General features: G+C 41.6%; 1 protein-coding gene across 1 annotated transcript in view; it reads left to right on the top strand.

Annotated features, from left to right (window-relative positions):
- WDFY4 (WDFY family member 4) overlaps positions 1–17652 on the top strand; it is a 147524-nt gene that overhangs the window by 84441 nt on the left and 45431 nt on the right. Inside the window, exons 42-47 of the mRNA XM_062579707.1 lie at positions 296–347; positions 2482–2648; positions 12620–12768; positions 13675–13795; positions 15718–15803; positions 16736–16798. Coding sequence (XP_062435691.1) covers positions 296–347; positions 2482–2648; positions 12620–12768; positions 13675–13795; positions 15718–15803; positions 16736–16798 — 638 coding nt within the window. The remainder of the gene's footprint in view (positions 1–295; positions 348–2481; positions 2649–12619; positions 12769–13674; positions 13796–15717; positions 15804–16735; positions 16799–17652) is intronic.

Raw genomic sequence — 17652 nt, 5'->3', positions numbered from 1 at the left:
ACATGAAGCATGAATTATGCCAGTTTTCTGTGGACAGGATTATGAGATTTTTATCCTGGAACTGACTTCATTCACAGATCTCTCTGAGAAAGATAGTCACTTCCATTTTGCCTGATTGTTGGCATTTATTCCTACTTTAAATTCTTTCTTTAGGTCCTTTCAGATGTATTTATTTGACTCTCCAAGGCATTTATTTGCTGTATAGTTCTAAATCTGTGTTGTGGTCTGTAGCACAGTTCTGTGTTATGTTTACCTGTCTCTGTATCCCACCTTGGTCATACTATTCTCTTTTCAGGTTCTCCTAGCCAACAGAAATGAAACAGCCCTCACTGCTGAAGAAAATCCAGGTAAACATTTAAGGTTAAATTACATGATAGAAGAGAATGGACACAAAAAGACAAACAGTTGGAATTAGCAGATGGAGCCCTGGGTCAGAATTTAGGCTAAGGAGAAAAACTTACCAGCATTCTGGTTTAAAAGATCACTTTAAGACTTTTGGACAAGACTGATGTAATTGTTTATATTTATATATTTATATTTATTTATAATATATAATTGTTATATAATTGACTTCAGAATTTGTTGCTCTCATATAGCCCCTGGAAAGATCTGGAAGCAAAAAAGCCATCTTGAAATGATACATAAGGCATCTGGGAACTTGCTAAACTGCAGAAGTGTAGACTCCCCACTTCCTTTGTAGAAACTTCAATTCTACCTCTAAAATACTATTTAAAACTAGGTGATATATGACTCAGGGAAATAGTAATAGGAAATTATATTAACAGCTGTTTTACCTGCTGGAAAACAGCTCTGCAGAGAAGGATCTGGGAGTCCTGGTGGACAGCAAGTTGACCATGAGCCAGCAATGTGCCCTTGTGGCCAGGAAGGCCAGTGGTCTCCTGGGGTGCACTGGGAAGACTGTTGCCAGCAGGTCGAGGGAGGTGATCCTGCCCCTCTACTCAGCCCTGGGGAGGCCTCATCTCGAGTCCTGTGTCCAGTTCTGGGCTCCCCGGTACAAGAGAGACATGAAGCTACTGGAGAGAGTCCAGTGTAGGGCTATGAAGATGATCAGAGGGCTGGAGCATCTGCCCTATGAGGAACGGCTGCGAGAGCTGGGCCTCTTCAGCCTGGAGAAGAGAAGACTGAGGGGGGATCTGATCAATGTGTACAAGTACCTGAAGGGAGGGTGTCAAGGGGACGGGGACAAACTCTTTTCAGCTGTCCCATGTGAAAGGACAAGAGGCAGTGGGCAGAAATTGAAGTGCAGGAAGTTCTGCCTGAATGCAAGGAGGAATTTCTTCACTGTGAGAGTGACAGAGCACTGGAACAGGTTGCCCAGAGAGGTTGTGGAGTCTCCTTCTCTGGAGATCTTCAAGGCCCGCCTGGATGCAACCCTGTCTAACATGCTCTAGGTGACCCTGCTGAGCAGGGAGGTTGGACTAGATGATCTCCAGAGGTCCCTTCCAACCTTATCCATTCTGTGAAATGACAACCTTCCAGGAATATGGATAAAACAGCACGGAGTAGAAAGAAAGAAAATTAACAAACTATATTGTTTTTCAGGGTTTAAAGCAGAAATATATTTTTCAAAATATGATCATTATGTCAACATTTTTCATTTTCCAAGGCCAGGTTTTCTATTACATGCGACATTGAAAAATGAAAGAAGAGTGGAAGTTTGAAATATGGTAGAAAAGTTGATAATTTTTTCACAAGAAAAAAATTTGGAAAATTTGTGAGTTCAGGCAATGTCAGCCAAGTCTCAGGCTGTGGATTTCGGCCGCTGTTAAGACTCCTCCAAGTCAAGCTTCTAGTGTTCGTTGTTGGAGACACACAGTACTGTTGTATCCTTTTCGCTGTGATATGACCTAGGAACTAACTGAGAATGGAGTCTGTTCTAGGCTCTGAATAAAACTGAAAACTATCTCCTCATCAAACTTCTTGCAGTCTGCATCAAAAATCATAGGAGAAGGCCCATCACGGTTGCACTGTATGTGTGTCTGTACAGCACTGCGTGAATTTGCAAAAGTTGGAGCACAGCTTGGGCAAGTTATTAGTGGATTGTCTCTGCTTGGGTTCTTTTAAAGTCCTACTCAGTGCATGTCCCCAAAAGACTGCCATTTTCAGTTCTTCCTAATTTTGTATGAGTAGTTTAACAGCCTCTTTTTTAATTATTTATTAGAAAATCAGCCCAATACAGTGCAAAAATGGGAATAAATTCATTTGATCGACATGATTGAATCCTCAGTGATTACAAGAATTTGATTTAAATTATAACTGACTGCAGGGACCTGTTTTTAGTTCCCTGAACTAAGCATCCTTCCATAGCAGTCACAGATTTTACTTCTGTCTTGCCTGGATTTTGCAGATAAATAATGCTGTTTCCCAAGGTAGAACAGATTGGGTGAAAGTCGAAATTACAAATGCTTTTGGTGTCATCTGGCTGCCACTAAAACTGCAATCTCTTTTCTATTGATACAGGAAAGCTGATGTTAAATGGAGCAGAAAGGGAGATGGATGAGAAAGGAATGGATTGTAACCAGCTAACATTCTTCCCTGCCCTGCATGAAAGTTTCCATTCAGAAGACTTCTTGGAGCTGTGTGTGGAGAGACAGATTATATTGCAGGAGTTTGCAGACACTGAAAAGGTACTAAGATGAGCTGGAGATTTTTTTTTGTGGGGAGATAGCATTTTATAGGACAAGTTGGATGTGGAGGCCTGTCCGTTCAGTTTAAATTTTGGATTAAGTGGATTCAGTCTACAGTAAGCCTCATCAATACCTGTTTCCTTAGAGCACTTCTAATTTTCCAGCCTTTGTGCAAACTCATATAAAGACTTTTTCTTGAAGAACATTTAACATTAGCTCTTTGAAGCCAGCTGCAAAGATGCTGGGCATGTGTCCAAGGGATTCTGGTACTTGAGAGACAGCATCCTCAGGTTTTACCTAAGCCAGGGCAAATTCTGAGAACTTGAGCTTCCTACCCTGTTTCAATGCCTGGGCATTGCCTGGATCATCTCTGGAAATGTGTGACAGTTTTATGTAGCTGGTAGTTCAGTGACATTAAATATTTCTTCCTGCTGAATGCCAGTTGATGTTTTCTTTCTCCCTTCTCATGCCTTATTCTTCTCCAGCTCCCTGTGAGTAATGAACAGACTCTGTCCTCTAAAATCACAGAGGCTTTCCCTGCATCCTGTTTGTGTAATGCTTCCATAGCATCTCCTCTAGTCAAAACAGTGCTGGTACTTCTTTGCTCTTATACTAGACTGGACGCCCTTCTCCTAGGATTCTTCCCAGCATGAGGAAGAGGCAGATACAGGAACAGCAGGAGGATGTGAGCTGTGGAGTAGATAGAGGTGGCTCTGTTAGGGAGCCAGTAACTTCAGTGTGATAGTCTCAATTTAATCCTTTTTCACAAAATGCAGCAACCTGACCTCTACTGCCTGGTTAGTCCCCACAGTGACTACTCAAAACCAGATCCTTGATGCTGGATATATGCTGCACATAGCTGTTTTCCCTGGGGTTGTGAGAGGTTGTCATAAAGAGTAGATCTGGTCTCATTCTGTGATCTTTTGGAGTGTACATTTCTCTTTTAATAGCATCTTTGCCCGTCCTGACTCAAGAATTAGCATCCCATAGTGGAAGGCACGGCTTAGACTTAAAGCATACAGATGTTGCTGTCAAAGTGCTTTGATGACTGCATGTCAGTATAGAAATAGACATTTTATTTTTGTCTCAATATTATTGCCAAATTTTCTTGTCGTTTTGCCAGTGTCCAGGGATTACATTCTTGTTCTCCAGTATGATGGTTTTTCTCATCCTATTAGAACTATTAGAGTTCTTGGTACTCAGTATGTGTACACAACATAATTCATTCCCCTGCCCCTCCTCCTTTTCCCCCATCCATACCTCTCCCCAGCAGAAGGAGACAAGCATGACTATGTGAGGCATGTTTTCTGTGTGCTGATCTCATTTTGAGCCTTCATGCTGTCTGTCTCTTCTCCATGTAACTCCACAGGAAGCTATCAAAAATGCCAGGCATGCTTTTTCCAGCAGCAGTCACCGTGTTGCCGAGCTGACAGAAGCATTAAAAAAAGCAGTAGGGGGTGACATTAGCTGTCCTGCACTCACTTAGTGCGCTGCGGTCCTGCCTTGTAAATGGCTGCCTCGTGAGCTGTTTGCACTTCAACCAGGCAACCGGAACCATCTTACCTACTGCACTGAGAAGCCATTGCAATGCTTTGGCAGCTGCTAGATTGATTTCTGGAACACAGAGACAGCCCTCATCTGGAAAGTGGTTGTTGCTTTATAATGTCACCCAGTACTACTTTTTTGCATTACTATCTAATAGGCACTTCTGTACATATTCAGATGTGTGAGGTGTTTTTTGGTAGAAGTTAGCAGATTGAATGTTGATGACATTGTTGACTCAGTGTTCATTTCCAGCAAGACAAAACAGGAGAACACGGATGCAGGTAGGGTATTGTCATGCTAGTATCATCTAGTCATTTGTTTTATCTTGCTTACAGAATAGAATACAAAACCTTTCTAGGCACTGCTGTGAAATAATTTCTACTGTCTTGCCCATCTCATCTGCACAGCCCTATTGTGTCTGGGCTATCCTCACCTATGTAGTGAGTTCTCAGGATTCTCTGAGGGAAGGAAATAAGATTGAGACTCCTAGTCTCTCCTCTGAAGACATCCTATTCCAGATGCAGTGTCATTTCCAGTCATTCAAGGCTCTGTGCTGTTCTTTTCCTATTTCTTTACTTACTCTGCACCAGTTTCCCCTAGTCCTCTATCAGCTTTCAATAATCAGCTGGTGCCAGATCCAAAAGCCAAAAACCTTATATGCAGTGCTGGTGAAATGCAAGATACAGAGGGTCATTGTTGTGTTTGGGCTCTGTGGTGGTATATAAAAAGCAGGTGAATGGTAAGAGGAGCCACAGGCATGGAAGGAAAGGTTATGTGCCTGTGATACAGGTGATGTTACACAACATGCGCTCCTGCAGGGCTGTGCAATAGAAATGCAAATATGAACCTGCCCTGACCTAATCTATCAACTTGCCAACTAAAACCCAAGTCTAGCCCTTTAAATAACTTTGGCTTATTAGCAGAGACAGGGAGATTGTATTCCTGTATCTGCAAACTGAGACCTCAACTGCGAGATTGCTTCTCCGATCTTTACCAGCCTAAAGTATTCCTACCAAGTTGTTACTGTGCAGCTAGTATGTTACAGATGGGGAAGGTGTGGGAGGCTTGGGGAGTGAATTTGCTGTAGAAATTCTTAATTTCAGAGAAAGGTAAAGCTGTGTCTGCCAGCAAGTCATTGGAGACAGTAAGAAATCCAAGCAGCTGGGGTAATGAATCTAAAGTTAACAAGGGGGCATGGCCTAGCAGAAATCTGGGCACAATGCCTTTCCTTAAAGGAGGGGCTGGGGAGAGCACAGGAGATGCCAAGGACAATAATAGAAGTGACTAGCATAAATCAGTTAAAGAGGGAGAGGGATACATGGCTGGAGGAAAATTGCTTATTGAAGAATAGGTACAACTGAAGGAGGGAGCAACTGCGAGGCTCTGCATCTGGGACGGGCAGAACTGCCCAGCTGTGCATCTGTTTGGCAGAGCCAGTGTTTTTAGGGACATTGCACATACACCTCCTAGCTACACAAGACATTAAGGAGCACTGTTACAGTTTATCCTAATGCAAGGATGCAGCAGTAAAGAACTTTACATGTGCTGTAATGCAGCAGAGAGAGACTAGCTGTTGTGATCAAAGCAGGGATTAGGAAGCCAGGTCCTTGGGGAAGTCCATTTCCCCTCTCTGCGCCTCAGTTCTCCCTCCTTTTTACAAGAGCAGGCACGTTAACAGCTGCCCCACCGCAGAAAGAAGCGGTGCTGAGCATTAGTAAGAGTTTGCAATGCGCTTTCAGACTAGAGCGCCCAAAGAAAGGCAGGACATTGCAGATGATTTCTTCTATGACACGCCTTGTCCAGGTGTTCTGCTGGAGTAGAGGGGGTACTGGGAGCCCCTTCCCCAGCCCCCCCATCATGGCACAGTGAGCAACTAGGCGTAAAAGGCAGCACATTCAGCCAGATTGCTACACACGCACCCACACACCCCTGCTGTTTCTTTAGTGTTCACCTTGATGAAGAAAGTTTTTTGACTTGTAAGGCTGTAGCTGCTGTCTGGATCTCTGCAGAGATCCTGCCACCCCCTGGGGCCATGACTGCCACCTCCAGCTAGCACAGCTGATCCCCTAACAGTCCCTTTCTGTACAATGATGCAGTGTGGGAGAGAGCAAGCAGACTTTGCTGTGGTTATTCCTGAGAGTTAAGGGAGCTGTGGGAAGGGCGTGAACTTGAATGAACTGACCTAAAGGGAGAGTTAAAGGCTCACATTAGTTTTTGGCAGCATTTTCTGTTTGAGAGGAGCCTGCAGTGAGAGAGAGACCTCTGGGTGTGCAAGAAGTATGAGCACAATCCTATTAGAACTGGCTTCCAGATGCTGTCCTCAGTGAAGGGATGCCAGCCTCTCAGGCTGGCGATGGGCCGGCACAGATGGCAGCTTCCAGCATGGAAAGCAAGGGCAAAGAGCAGTCCTGGTGCCCGTGGCCATGTAAAAGGCAGGAATCTTCTTCGTCCACCCCTTCTTCCTCCCAAATATCTGATAGCCTTTCTCTGCATCATTTGGAAAGTTGTTAAAACCTGATATCTGCACATGAAAGGAACACCTCCTGCGTAGGGGTGCTGTGAGGGAGAGAGGCTGGAGGGAAACTCACTGGCTACTTGCAAAAAAAAAAAAAAAAAAAAAAAAAAAAAAAAAAAAAACTAAAGCAAATCTGTGACCACAGAACTTGTCCCCATCTCTGTGGTGATTCCATTGATTTCACTCAAGTCCCAGCAAAAGAAATTTGAACTGATGTTTGTGGCAGCTCAGGCGAGACCGAACTTGACCCTAGAACCCCTACCACTAAAGACTAGGTCAAGCAGATTAAATTTCCTTTGGTCATTGAGCAGCTGCTGAGGATGAAGCAACTTGTCATGTATTCTGAAGCAGTGATTAATGAGAGGTGTGTGCAACAGTTTCAAAGTAAGATGAGTCTTTAACAACAAGTAAACTAACAGACATTGCAGACATTGGCTTTGTGAGTGACACTGAGGCATGGACCTGTATGGGTCTCACTTACACCGATAACGTGTCTGTTTCCCTAGCAACATGTGGAAGCAACATGTTTTGTTTCATGTACTTGGAGTCATTTTAAACTCTGTGACCCTGAATGACACTGACCCAATTTGATAGATCTTTTGCAGCTGATGCAGTCTGGGATTCCTTGATACACAGCAGAAAGGGTAGAAAGTTTGGGATTACAGGTTTCATCTCTGTGATTCCCAGTACGGCGTTATCTGAATGTCTTGCTTTTATGAATACCATGAAAAGTCTTTGTAGCTTTTGCTCTCTGAGAAAGTGACTAGAGAGGGCTGTGAGTGTTTACAGAGATGCAAGATGTGGCAGTGAGGAGGAAGTAGGGGCTTGAAGTCAGGAAGTCTCTAAGCCACTGGTTGCTGAGAGGGTACATTAAGAGTAAAAATCACTCCATTCATAGCATGTTTTTTATACTCTTTCCTTAAGCTCAGAGAGGCAGGGTACCTGTTAGACAGACCTCTGGAGTAGCCATTCTTGTGCCCTTGTTCTGTAAAATGCTGTACTCAGGAGCTTTTGTGACTCGGGAAGGAGTGTTCTGAGGGGCATAATTTTGTGATTAGAACTTCCTTGCATTGTATTTTTGCCTGGAGGAGCCATACTGACCTGCTAGAATCAGTAGGAATAAGTGCTTAATCTCAGTTGTTTTTGAAAATCCTGTAAAGGGCTATTTGTATGCTTGGACTTTCCATTTCTTTGGAAAACTGGCTCCTGAATTCCAGAATGGATATGCTTCTATGGCTGTTCGTTTACATACAACTAGATGCAGTTAAAAACAAGTGTTTCAAAAATTAAAAAAAAAAGAGAAAACAAACCCAAGCCTGTAGCTTTAATTCCTTCATACATCAGAATGAAGAGAGCAATCAAGAGAAGCAGAGCCTTAGGCAATACCTTAGAAGGTAATTATTCAATTATTTTATGTCACCTTTGCTTCATTGATTAATGATTCTAGTAGCTGATGAACTGGACTCTGTTCTCTTTCAACAGAAAATGAAAGTTTTTATTTAATTTATGGTAATTTCAAACTGTCTGGTATTTCAGCTCAAGATCTTGTAGGTACAGAACTGTCCTGGTGGAGGTTCTCTAATACATCTCTTTTTCAGATCTTTCTTAATCACTCGGCATAAAATGAACCCTGTGCTCCAAATGGGAAGAACTGACTCAGCCTGTGGACTCTGCTATTTCTAACAGTGCAGACATTTAATTCTGTTGAAGGTGATAACATGAAATGAAGAAATGGATTTGGCACTGGCTATTTCTACTGGATGGACAGTGCAGGAGGCATCATATATTTGGGCTTAGAGTTGAGGTTTGAGAAAGAGAGGGTTGTGCTTTCTCTCATTCAACCAACCCCATTCCGTTTTGCAGGCCTATTAGTTTGTCCCAGTCCTGCCTCAAGTGCAGTCCCAAAGTCCTTACTAGTCCCAGACCATGCCAGTGGTCACCAGCAGGCCCCCTTCACAATCCCTGTGCCTCCCAGACACACACACATGATCTCTGGCGTGTCTAGTTTGAACTTCTCACTTGGGTAGTGTTTCCAGCACAGCTCGGAGACTGTGATATTGCAGTACTCCAGCTGAGCTGGAAATACTTTTCCTGTCAGGCTGATCTGCATACCTTCCATCTTGCATGCTGTGCAGCCACTTTTATCCAGAACAAATCTCCAGGAATTGTAGGATTTGAGTCCTGTTGACTGCTGCAAGGTATCTAGGCTATCAGCTGCAGTTCTTCTAGTGGTGTTCAACCTTTCTCATTACATTAGGCTCTGCCCAGGTCTTCCTTGCCTGCCTCTTCTGCTCCCAACCCTTGTTAGCCTTTGTGTGTGCTGTTTTCTAGCAGCAATCAACTTTATCTCCTGCCCTGTGCTTGCCAGTGTGCAATTTCATACTCTCTATGCAGCTGAAGAGTTTCCACTGGAGTGCTTTACCTGATTGCTATAACTCTATGGTTAGAGAGTCAAACTGCTGGGCCTGGTGCCTTTCACTGTAATTCAGAATTACATAAGCTGCAGACAATGTTATACAGCACAGCTGAATTCGTGCTAGATCTTTTAGCTTCATTGGTATGTTAGTCCCACTCCTGTACAGTTCACGACTGACCTGACTGCTTTTGAGCTTTATCCTGTGTGCGTTTCAGTACTGTGTCTGTGGTTTGTGCTGTCCCTTATGCCCATTCCTGTTGGCTCTTTGGTCTTCCTCCTTCATATTCCGTTCTGAGTCATGTCCCTGATCCTTTTTTTCTGCTCTGTCCACCCATTCTCCTTCACCCACACTTCCCTGCCTAGATCTGCTTAGGCATCTCCCTTTTCATCCACTCTGCTTTTGTCTGTCCTTTCCTTCTGTCTGCCCAGAGGCCCCTGATAACCATATGTGCAAAAAAAAATTTTTTTAAATCCAGAATTAAAGAGCTAAATTATGTAAATTGCTTTTTCACACAGAACAGAATGCTGGATTTGCTTAGGTAAATTTCTTAGAGGTCTGGATCTCAACTTTCTGTGTTCATTTAGCTATTTTATGTAGCTGCCTGATATTTCAACATTCAGTTACCTTCCACTTGGGAAGAAGCGATCTTTCTGCTATTTAATTACTTCAGGAAGCCCTTTGGTTTGCTAATGTGAGCAGAATTCCCCAGTATTCTCAGTGCAAGCATACAAGTCTCTAATCACATAATGGTGTGCAGGCACTCTGGTTCAGAGAGTCCTGCGGTGGGCATGTCCCCACAGAGACCAGTACTCCCATGGGATCCACAGGAGAAGTGACTGAAAAATGCGAGCTTCCTTCTAGAAATAATTTGGAGTGAAAGGGGGAGAAGAAGGGAGAGACTTTGCTCAAATTTTCCCACAGAAGTCTTCCATTTTTTTTTTATATTCACAGTGAAACTATCCTTCTGTTCCCACCCCATCCACCACAACTGAATTTTAAAATAATAACTCCATTTTATTTGTGAAAAGCATTGCTTTTCAGTAAAAATTTGTAAGTGTAGAAACAATATTTTTATTTCAATTATTTATAAATACATTTAATATTTATGCCCATTTTAAATATTAATCAAAATAATAATTGCCCTTCTGAATTTCCATTTTGTACAGTTTTCACTCTGGATTGAATCTAAAAAGAAACTTGTAATAGCTTCCCCAAGTTGTGCTGGTATCCAAGACTAAAAGCTTGCAGAACAGTGCAGGCCTGTTTCAGCCGACCTGTCACACTGTGTGCAATTCGAGGTGGAGGCACGGAAGATTGCAGGTTTCTTTCCAGAAATCGAATGAAGTAGGAGCACAGGCAGAAAGCTAGACACACCCAGGCTTGGGAGAGCCAGACCTACTCTTTGTAACCTCATCACAGTAAGAAGGAAACTTCACATAAGTTACCAGAACCCGTGCAAACTCTGGGGCCATTCTTGCATTTGCAAGGTAATACAGGGCTCCTGTTCTTATGAAATTTATCAGAGGATGGTCAAAATCACCGAGTCCTTAAGAGGATAAGACTTTGTGATACTTGGCATACTTGTCATTCAGTTCTGCCCAGAAGTTTGGTCAAGATTTCTGAACAATCTAACTTCTTCTGTCAGGTAAACATCTCTCAGATCTAGTCCCTGTATGTAGTTCCCCCTCTGGTCCTTGCAATTTGGAAGAGACTGAACTTGCAAAATCTTACATTTACCTCTAGATTTTATGTAGTTTAGGAATGTTGTGATTTGCAGGGAGGAGCTTGGCAGCAGGCAATTTTCTTAGTATGTTGAATAGTATTTTAATATTTTGGAAATGTTAATATTGTGTATTAGTATGCATGTTTGAAATGACTTTTGCAAAGAGAATGAGTGTGCTCCATCTCAGGCTGGGCTAATAGGCTGGTGACGGGCTCCTGCCTCCCTTGCTGGGAATACAGAAGATGCTAGTTTAAAGTCCGGACTGGCCACAGCATAAGTTGATCTTGATCCTCCCAATTGACTACACTAACCTCTGCGCTGTTTGCTCTTTTGGAGCTAAGTATACATAGAAGACTGACTAAATAGTCAGGAAAAGTGAGCATCTTCATGCCTGTGGATGTTAAGGCAACTCTTTTCAATTAATTCCTGTTTGATTTTAAAACCAAACTTGTGCTTTAGTTTTCCGCAGCCCAGACAAGTGCCCAAATCAGTGGCCTCTTCTAGTCTCTGTATTGGTCTGTTTCCCTCCTAGCCCATCTCCCTATCATTGAAACTGTTGCAGATGAAAGGTTTTCTTTTCTTTATCAAAACTGGTCGATTCACAAGAAAATGTTCTGTGAACTGGCATATACCACTGAAGAACTATTTTGTTGAAAAATTCTCAGCATGTCTGTCTTGTAGGTTAGAAATTCCTCTAGTTTAAGGGCCTTCTTCAGGGGTAGAAAAAAAACACAGGAGATTGAGACTTAGTCTTAGGACACCGGGGGAGTGTTTTGTTTTTTTTTTTTTAAGCTATTCAAGAAGATTTTTAGCTCTCTCTCTCTTTTCTTTCTCTTTCTCTTTTTCTTTTTTTTCTTTTTTTTTTTTTTTTTTTTTTTTTTTTTTTTTAAGACAACTGGGATCACAAATTTCTATTTTGATTGGCCTCCTGTATAATATAGGAAGGGAAAGTGCTAATGCAAGGAGTATTGTGTTACTGAGCTTTTAAACAATTGTATGCTGAAATTTCCATCTGTATGCTGATCCAGCTGGCTGTGGTGAAATAAATACCTGGAGTATTAGATTCTTTCCTTGTTCATTACTTACCAGAATCCCTCTCCAGGGTTTTTTTTCAAGCAAATTTCACTGTAATCTGGATGAAAGTATTTGCCTTTTCTTTGCATTTCTTTTCTAAACATATATACATGCATGCATGCACACACACACCTGTGTGCATTTGTTATAACAGGATGCATAGCTGCAGCTTGCCATGTGAAGCTTCCATTTAAATGATCTGAATGTGTAACTGCTTAGTTGTTGTGCCAGAGGCAGAAGATCCCAGTGGGTATTGGTCAGGTTTATGTGAAGTTCCACTGAAAAGTACTGATCCCAGATGTGAGATACTAAGAAGTTTGGACAATTACTGGCTGCTGGACAAAATACTGATTTGCAGTGCTTCAACTCCCTGCCTGTGTAGTAGGGATCACACTTGGCTATCTTACAGGGTTTTGTAGTACTAACTTCTGTAATACTTGCAAGCTCCTCAGGTTCTATAGTGGTATGGGTTAATACAGCCCTGGATAGATAGAGAAGGAAAAAATTTACTGGGGAAGAAGGGCATGAGAGCCTCCCGCTACTGCTGAGGTGCGCACTGCCAGTTACGTGGTTGTGTTGCGCATCCCTATAGTCCTGCCAGTTAAGATGGCTGCTGTTTTGGGACAGATCTTCTGGATTGTTGAATCTTGCTTCCTGTTACCCACTCCTGATTTCAATATTTTTGCTTCCATACTAGGTCTCATTCAAATGCTCTGTGGCAGTTGTGCAGGGGCACACAGCATTGGAAGGAGTGCTGTTCTTTGGCAAAGCACACTTTTACATCTGTGAGTGCTTTGTGTTATCCCCATTGGAAGAGGTCTACTGTACACGACACTGCTTGTCCAGGTGAGCCGTTCTGTATTCCCAGAGATTTACTTGGTCAACTTTGGTATTGGCACATTCGAGCTTAGGACTCGCACAGACTTTGGGAGATGTCAGGAGACATTAGCACAGCAAGAAGACTGCAGTCCTTCCCACCTGTTTGCAGAACTGTTTAGTGTAATCAGCTGTAGATATCTAACCAGGGCCCTGGAAGGGCAACAAGGACTCTCAGCTCCAACAGATGGAGATGGTGGGCTCAGTCTAACATAACTTGCTTTTTTTTTTTTTTTTTTTTTTTTTTTTTTTTTTTCCAGTTCTTTTAAAGTGTTGTTAATGTTTCTTCCTGACTGACTCCCATCTTTTATTCATATGGAACAGTCATTACAAGAGCCTTTAGGATCATCCAGCTGATAAGTTCTTGTTTGTGTCTCCAAGATACAGAGAATCGTAATTAATATTTGGCACGCTGCTATCATCTTTATGACTCATGATTTATTGATACTGATCGATATTGAAAATGGGTCTGTCAGACTTAGCTCTTTGCTCATACAGTGTGTTCATGTGCAAAGCCCAGTGGGGCAGTGAGTAACTCAGTGTTTTTACTCCCTGACTGTCTGTTCTGCATCCGATTCTTACTAAATCCAGTATCAGTCAATCTGATCAGCTGACTTAAAGATTGCTTGGACTGGAACTGGATGTTTTTTTTAAGGGACTTGCTCACTGTAGGGTAGGCTGTAAATAGCACTTAGAGTGCATGTACTCACCTGAAGTGGTAATTAATGGCTTAATTATTAGTTAATTAGTTAATTATTCAACCTTGCAGATATCTTAGTGTTCTTACTGTTCTTTAGAAAGATGTAAAAGATTTGCATGTTCACAAGGGTCCTCCTGATAAACTTCTTTGTTTTTCTTTATCTTTTTCTGTTCCAGCATCAGTGATCCATTCATTTTCAACTTATGCCATAAAGATCAAGCTGTGGGAGACCAGAGGTGTTCTCGTTATTCATATCATGACATAAAAGAGATTCACCTGATGCGTTTTCTTCTGCAGGTAGGAACTAACATGCTCAATTACTTGAGTGAAAGCTGCAACAGCAGTTGTGACATGACTGAGAACTACTTGCACAATTTCTACTTAGACTGCTGAGACTTCTTTGCTCATGTCCCAAAACAGTTTTGCTCCCATTACTGCTTCATTAGCCTTCAGTAATACAAACTCCTTCCTGTATTCATCAGAGTGCTTAAGCACCCTCTCTGGAGTGGTTGGCTCATTAGTTGTTAGGCTGCTGATGTTCTTAACAGTTTATCTCAGTATTTTTGAAAATAAGTCTTCAAGCCAATTTCCTATGTTTTGATCAAAACTCCCAGCAGGTGTCTGATTTCCAGTAATACTCCATTTGCAGAGATTTCAGTAGATATAAACATCAGCAGACTATAGATATGTGTAACCCGTACGCTCTGAGCCTTTTGAAATAACTACAGGTTGTGTATGTGAGTCAATTGTGAACTGTAAGTTGGAATAGAGGATTTGAGTCCTCTGTGCTGCAGTACCCAAAAGCCACTCGTTACCAGTGGCCCTAGACCTATTTAGCTTTGTCTGATTTAGACAATCCTGTGATGAGAATCACAGAGTTATTGGTGGAGCTCTTTGCAGCACCACAGCCTGTTCTTGTTCTAGAGCATTTTGATACAGGCTAAAAAATAACTTGCAGATTTTGTTTGACAAAAATATGGAATTTTGAAGCAACTTTTACCTGTTAGGTGGAATTTATTTTTGGAAGAATTATTCAACAGAGAATTAAGAAATCCTTCAGAAAATTCAAAAGATGGAGAAGATAATGCTGATAATGGTCATGTCATGTAGTAGGCAGTCATCTGTGACACATCCCTATTTTATTTTATATTTAATTACACATGCAGAATATGCAGTTTTAATAGATGAGACCTGCTTCAGAATATAGTATGTTCTAGTGGTTAGGGTCATCTCCAAGTCCTGAAGGACTTGGAATCTGTTCTGAGTCAATGAATAAAGTGTAAGCAACCTGAGCAACAGAACTGTCACCTCTTCCTCGTGCTCAGTTTTGTGGATGGTGTCAAAGTTGCCCATGAGATCTTGCCATCTGTTTATATATTTGTGTGGGGGGGTGTATATGTTTTTTTGGCTTTTTTATTTTTTAAAAAAGAAAGTGAAATGGAAATGTTTTGTGTGTCCCAAAAAGTGAAAAAAATGAGATGAGTAAAAATTGCCTTTCAAAGGCCTGCTGATGGTCTGTTCATGCACATAGCCCAGCTCAGAGCAGAGCTTTGTGGTACCACGCAGTCTGATTCTGTAACAGCAGCACTTGGGCAGACTTGGTTTAGAAAGCTGAGCTTCAGAGCAAAATCTCCAAACTGTTTATTGCCATAGATGCTCTAATATCACCTCTCTGCTTTATATTATGTTTGTGAATCTTGTCGGGCAGTTGCCATTGTTTTTTTTTTTTTTTTCTAGGTTTGTATTGCATCTGCCATACTTAGATTAAAACCTATGTCTGTGTTCCCAGGCATTATGAAAAAGTATCGTTGCTTTGTAAAAATGATTTTGTTTAGCATCCACTCTTCATGTCATTAGCTTTCTCACCTACTTAGAATCTAATGCTTCTGGTGTCTTGTAAATAAGAGTGAGTTTTCAATACAAAAATGCATCAGAAGAGGCAGGAGGTGATGGGTAATGGGACCAATGTCAGGAGTTTGATTTTGCTTCAGAAAAGCATTTGAACTCCTATTCAACCCAGCAGCACAATTCCCATAGTTTGAGAATAGGAATATTAGACTCATTTCCTGCAAAGAGCACTGAGGGGACTCTTCACAGTTGCTACAAAATCAAGCCTTTGTATTTAAAGTGCTGAAGAATTGGGCAGACAGTGGTGGTCTCCTTGCAGCACCAGGTTTCCCTCTGCAGATCTTAACACTGTAAATTATTTACCTTTCCAGGAGATCGCCTTGGAAATATTCTTCAAAAACGGTTACTCGAAGTTTCTTGTTTTCCATGACAGTGATCGAAATAAGATATTTAAGAGGTAATCACTACTTAATAGCAAGTGAGCACCAAGGTCATGCTGCTGGTCTACTACCCCTGTTTATCCTGACTTCAGATGTCTTCCCTGAACTGCCCCAGGGGCTCTTTCTATGATAGGTTACACCTAAGCAAACCTATGAAACTTTCCTTTTGCTGAGCTGTGAGTTCTTTGGAGGGTTATACAACTATTGATTTAGCAGGGTAGCTAGTGCATCTATGAGACTGTTGTAGCAGCCGGTGGTGTGTTATATGTCCCCGCACCCCAGCGAACTGCAGCTCCAGCTGTGTAGGCCCCTTTCCCTTACTGCAATCAATGAGCTGCCTCCAACTCACCTTTATGGTATTGTGTAAAAAGGTTTCTTCCCTCTTTCTTTCGATACATGAAGTAGCACTGAAAGCTTTAGGAATAAACTGTTTTGGGCTCTCTGATCCTGATTTTGTACATTTAGCATGGATTTAACTAGGACTTTTTTGTGTAAGAAAGAATTCATTTCGTATGTGCTTGTCTTGCTTGGAATTTGTATATAAGACTATAGAGTGAACAATTCATACTTTATTTTTTTGGGTTTTTTCCCCTACTGCAGATCAAGAAGTCACAGCCCCGTGTATCAATTCAAAGCCTTATTCAGAAAGAAACTGCTTTTATCTAGCCTGGGGGCACGTTCTTAACATTAAATATCTGCTTTTGCTGTGTTATTTGCAGCTTTGCTCTGGGTCAGGATCTCAGTTTGTGAAATTCCTTGGTATCAATGAGGAGGAAAGTTGCTGTCACGACATGACATAGATTATCCAATAGATTTTATACATATATATGTAAGATTATATATACATACATATATATATATATATATATATATATATATATGTACACACAGACACACATACAGGATAACTGTTTAAATTATTTTAATGTTTTCTTTTTATCTCCTTCAGATTTTGTTCTTTCCAACCTACTTTAAAGTCCAAGGGCATAACAGAAGAGTCCCTGAATATAAGGTAAAACACAGGAAACATTGGATATGTATATATAACTGTAATTGTATGAGTAATTTGTACTTTTAAAAAAGCTTCTAGAAACTCTACCTATTGGTACCTCCTATTTTAAAGATTCAAAGGTATCCCCAAAACTCTAAAAAAGCACTTTAGGGTACAGCATCCTCAATATGTTAGGTAGCTGACTGCACATTGTTGATTAATAATTATTACCTCCTTAATATGACATTATTGGTAAAGTCTGTATAGATGGTTAGTGTGGGAAAGAGACAGTCAGTGAGGTGAGGTTAGAGAATTAATCCATAATGCTTCTGTGTAATGGTCTCTTTAGTGCGTGGTTAGGGCAGACAGTGACAGATGTGCATATGGATGTTTTGGCACTGTTTATAGTGTCTATGCAGTGGAGATTCCAACTCTTTGTCCCTCACATTTACCGCTGCAGGCAAAGCAAGCTTTCTTGCAGAAAGTGGGATATAACTGAGAGCATAGTCTATGCTGACCATGAGATACTTGTATAACTGTAAATCTTTTCAAGTTGGAGGTCTGAGAAACATAGCCCTAACTACCTAACTGGTGTGTTTAGTTCTGGCCGATATGCTTCCCTTTACCAAGCTCCACTCTGGGAACTGAAGGACTGAGAGCTTGATGAATTTACTCTGTCCCTGTTTGCATGCTGGAACTATTTCTGAGGCAGGAGAATTCAAGGGCAACACAAAGGCTTGTTTTCCTGCCTATGGAGCAGTGTCTGTCTCCCGTAACATCACAGCTCTTCCTGCCCTAGGTGAGTCAAGGAGACAGGTTGGACTAAGGTCTTTGCCTAGACATGTCACTGATAATTACAAAGCTGAGATAGGGAA

Source organism: Rhea pennata, chromosome 7 (assembly GCF_028389875.1).
Source record: "Rhea pennata isolate bPtePen1 chromosome 7, bPtePen1.pri, whole genome shotgun sequence".
NCBI classification, from domain to species: Eukaryota; Metazoa; Chordata; class Aves; order Rheiformes; family Rheidae; genus Rhea; species Rhea pennata.
Note: the sequence above shows the minus strand (reverse complement) of the source record. Positions and strands in the feature narration are given on the sequence as shown.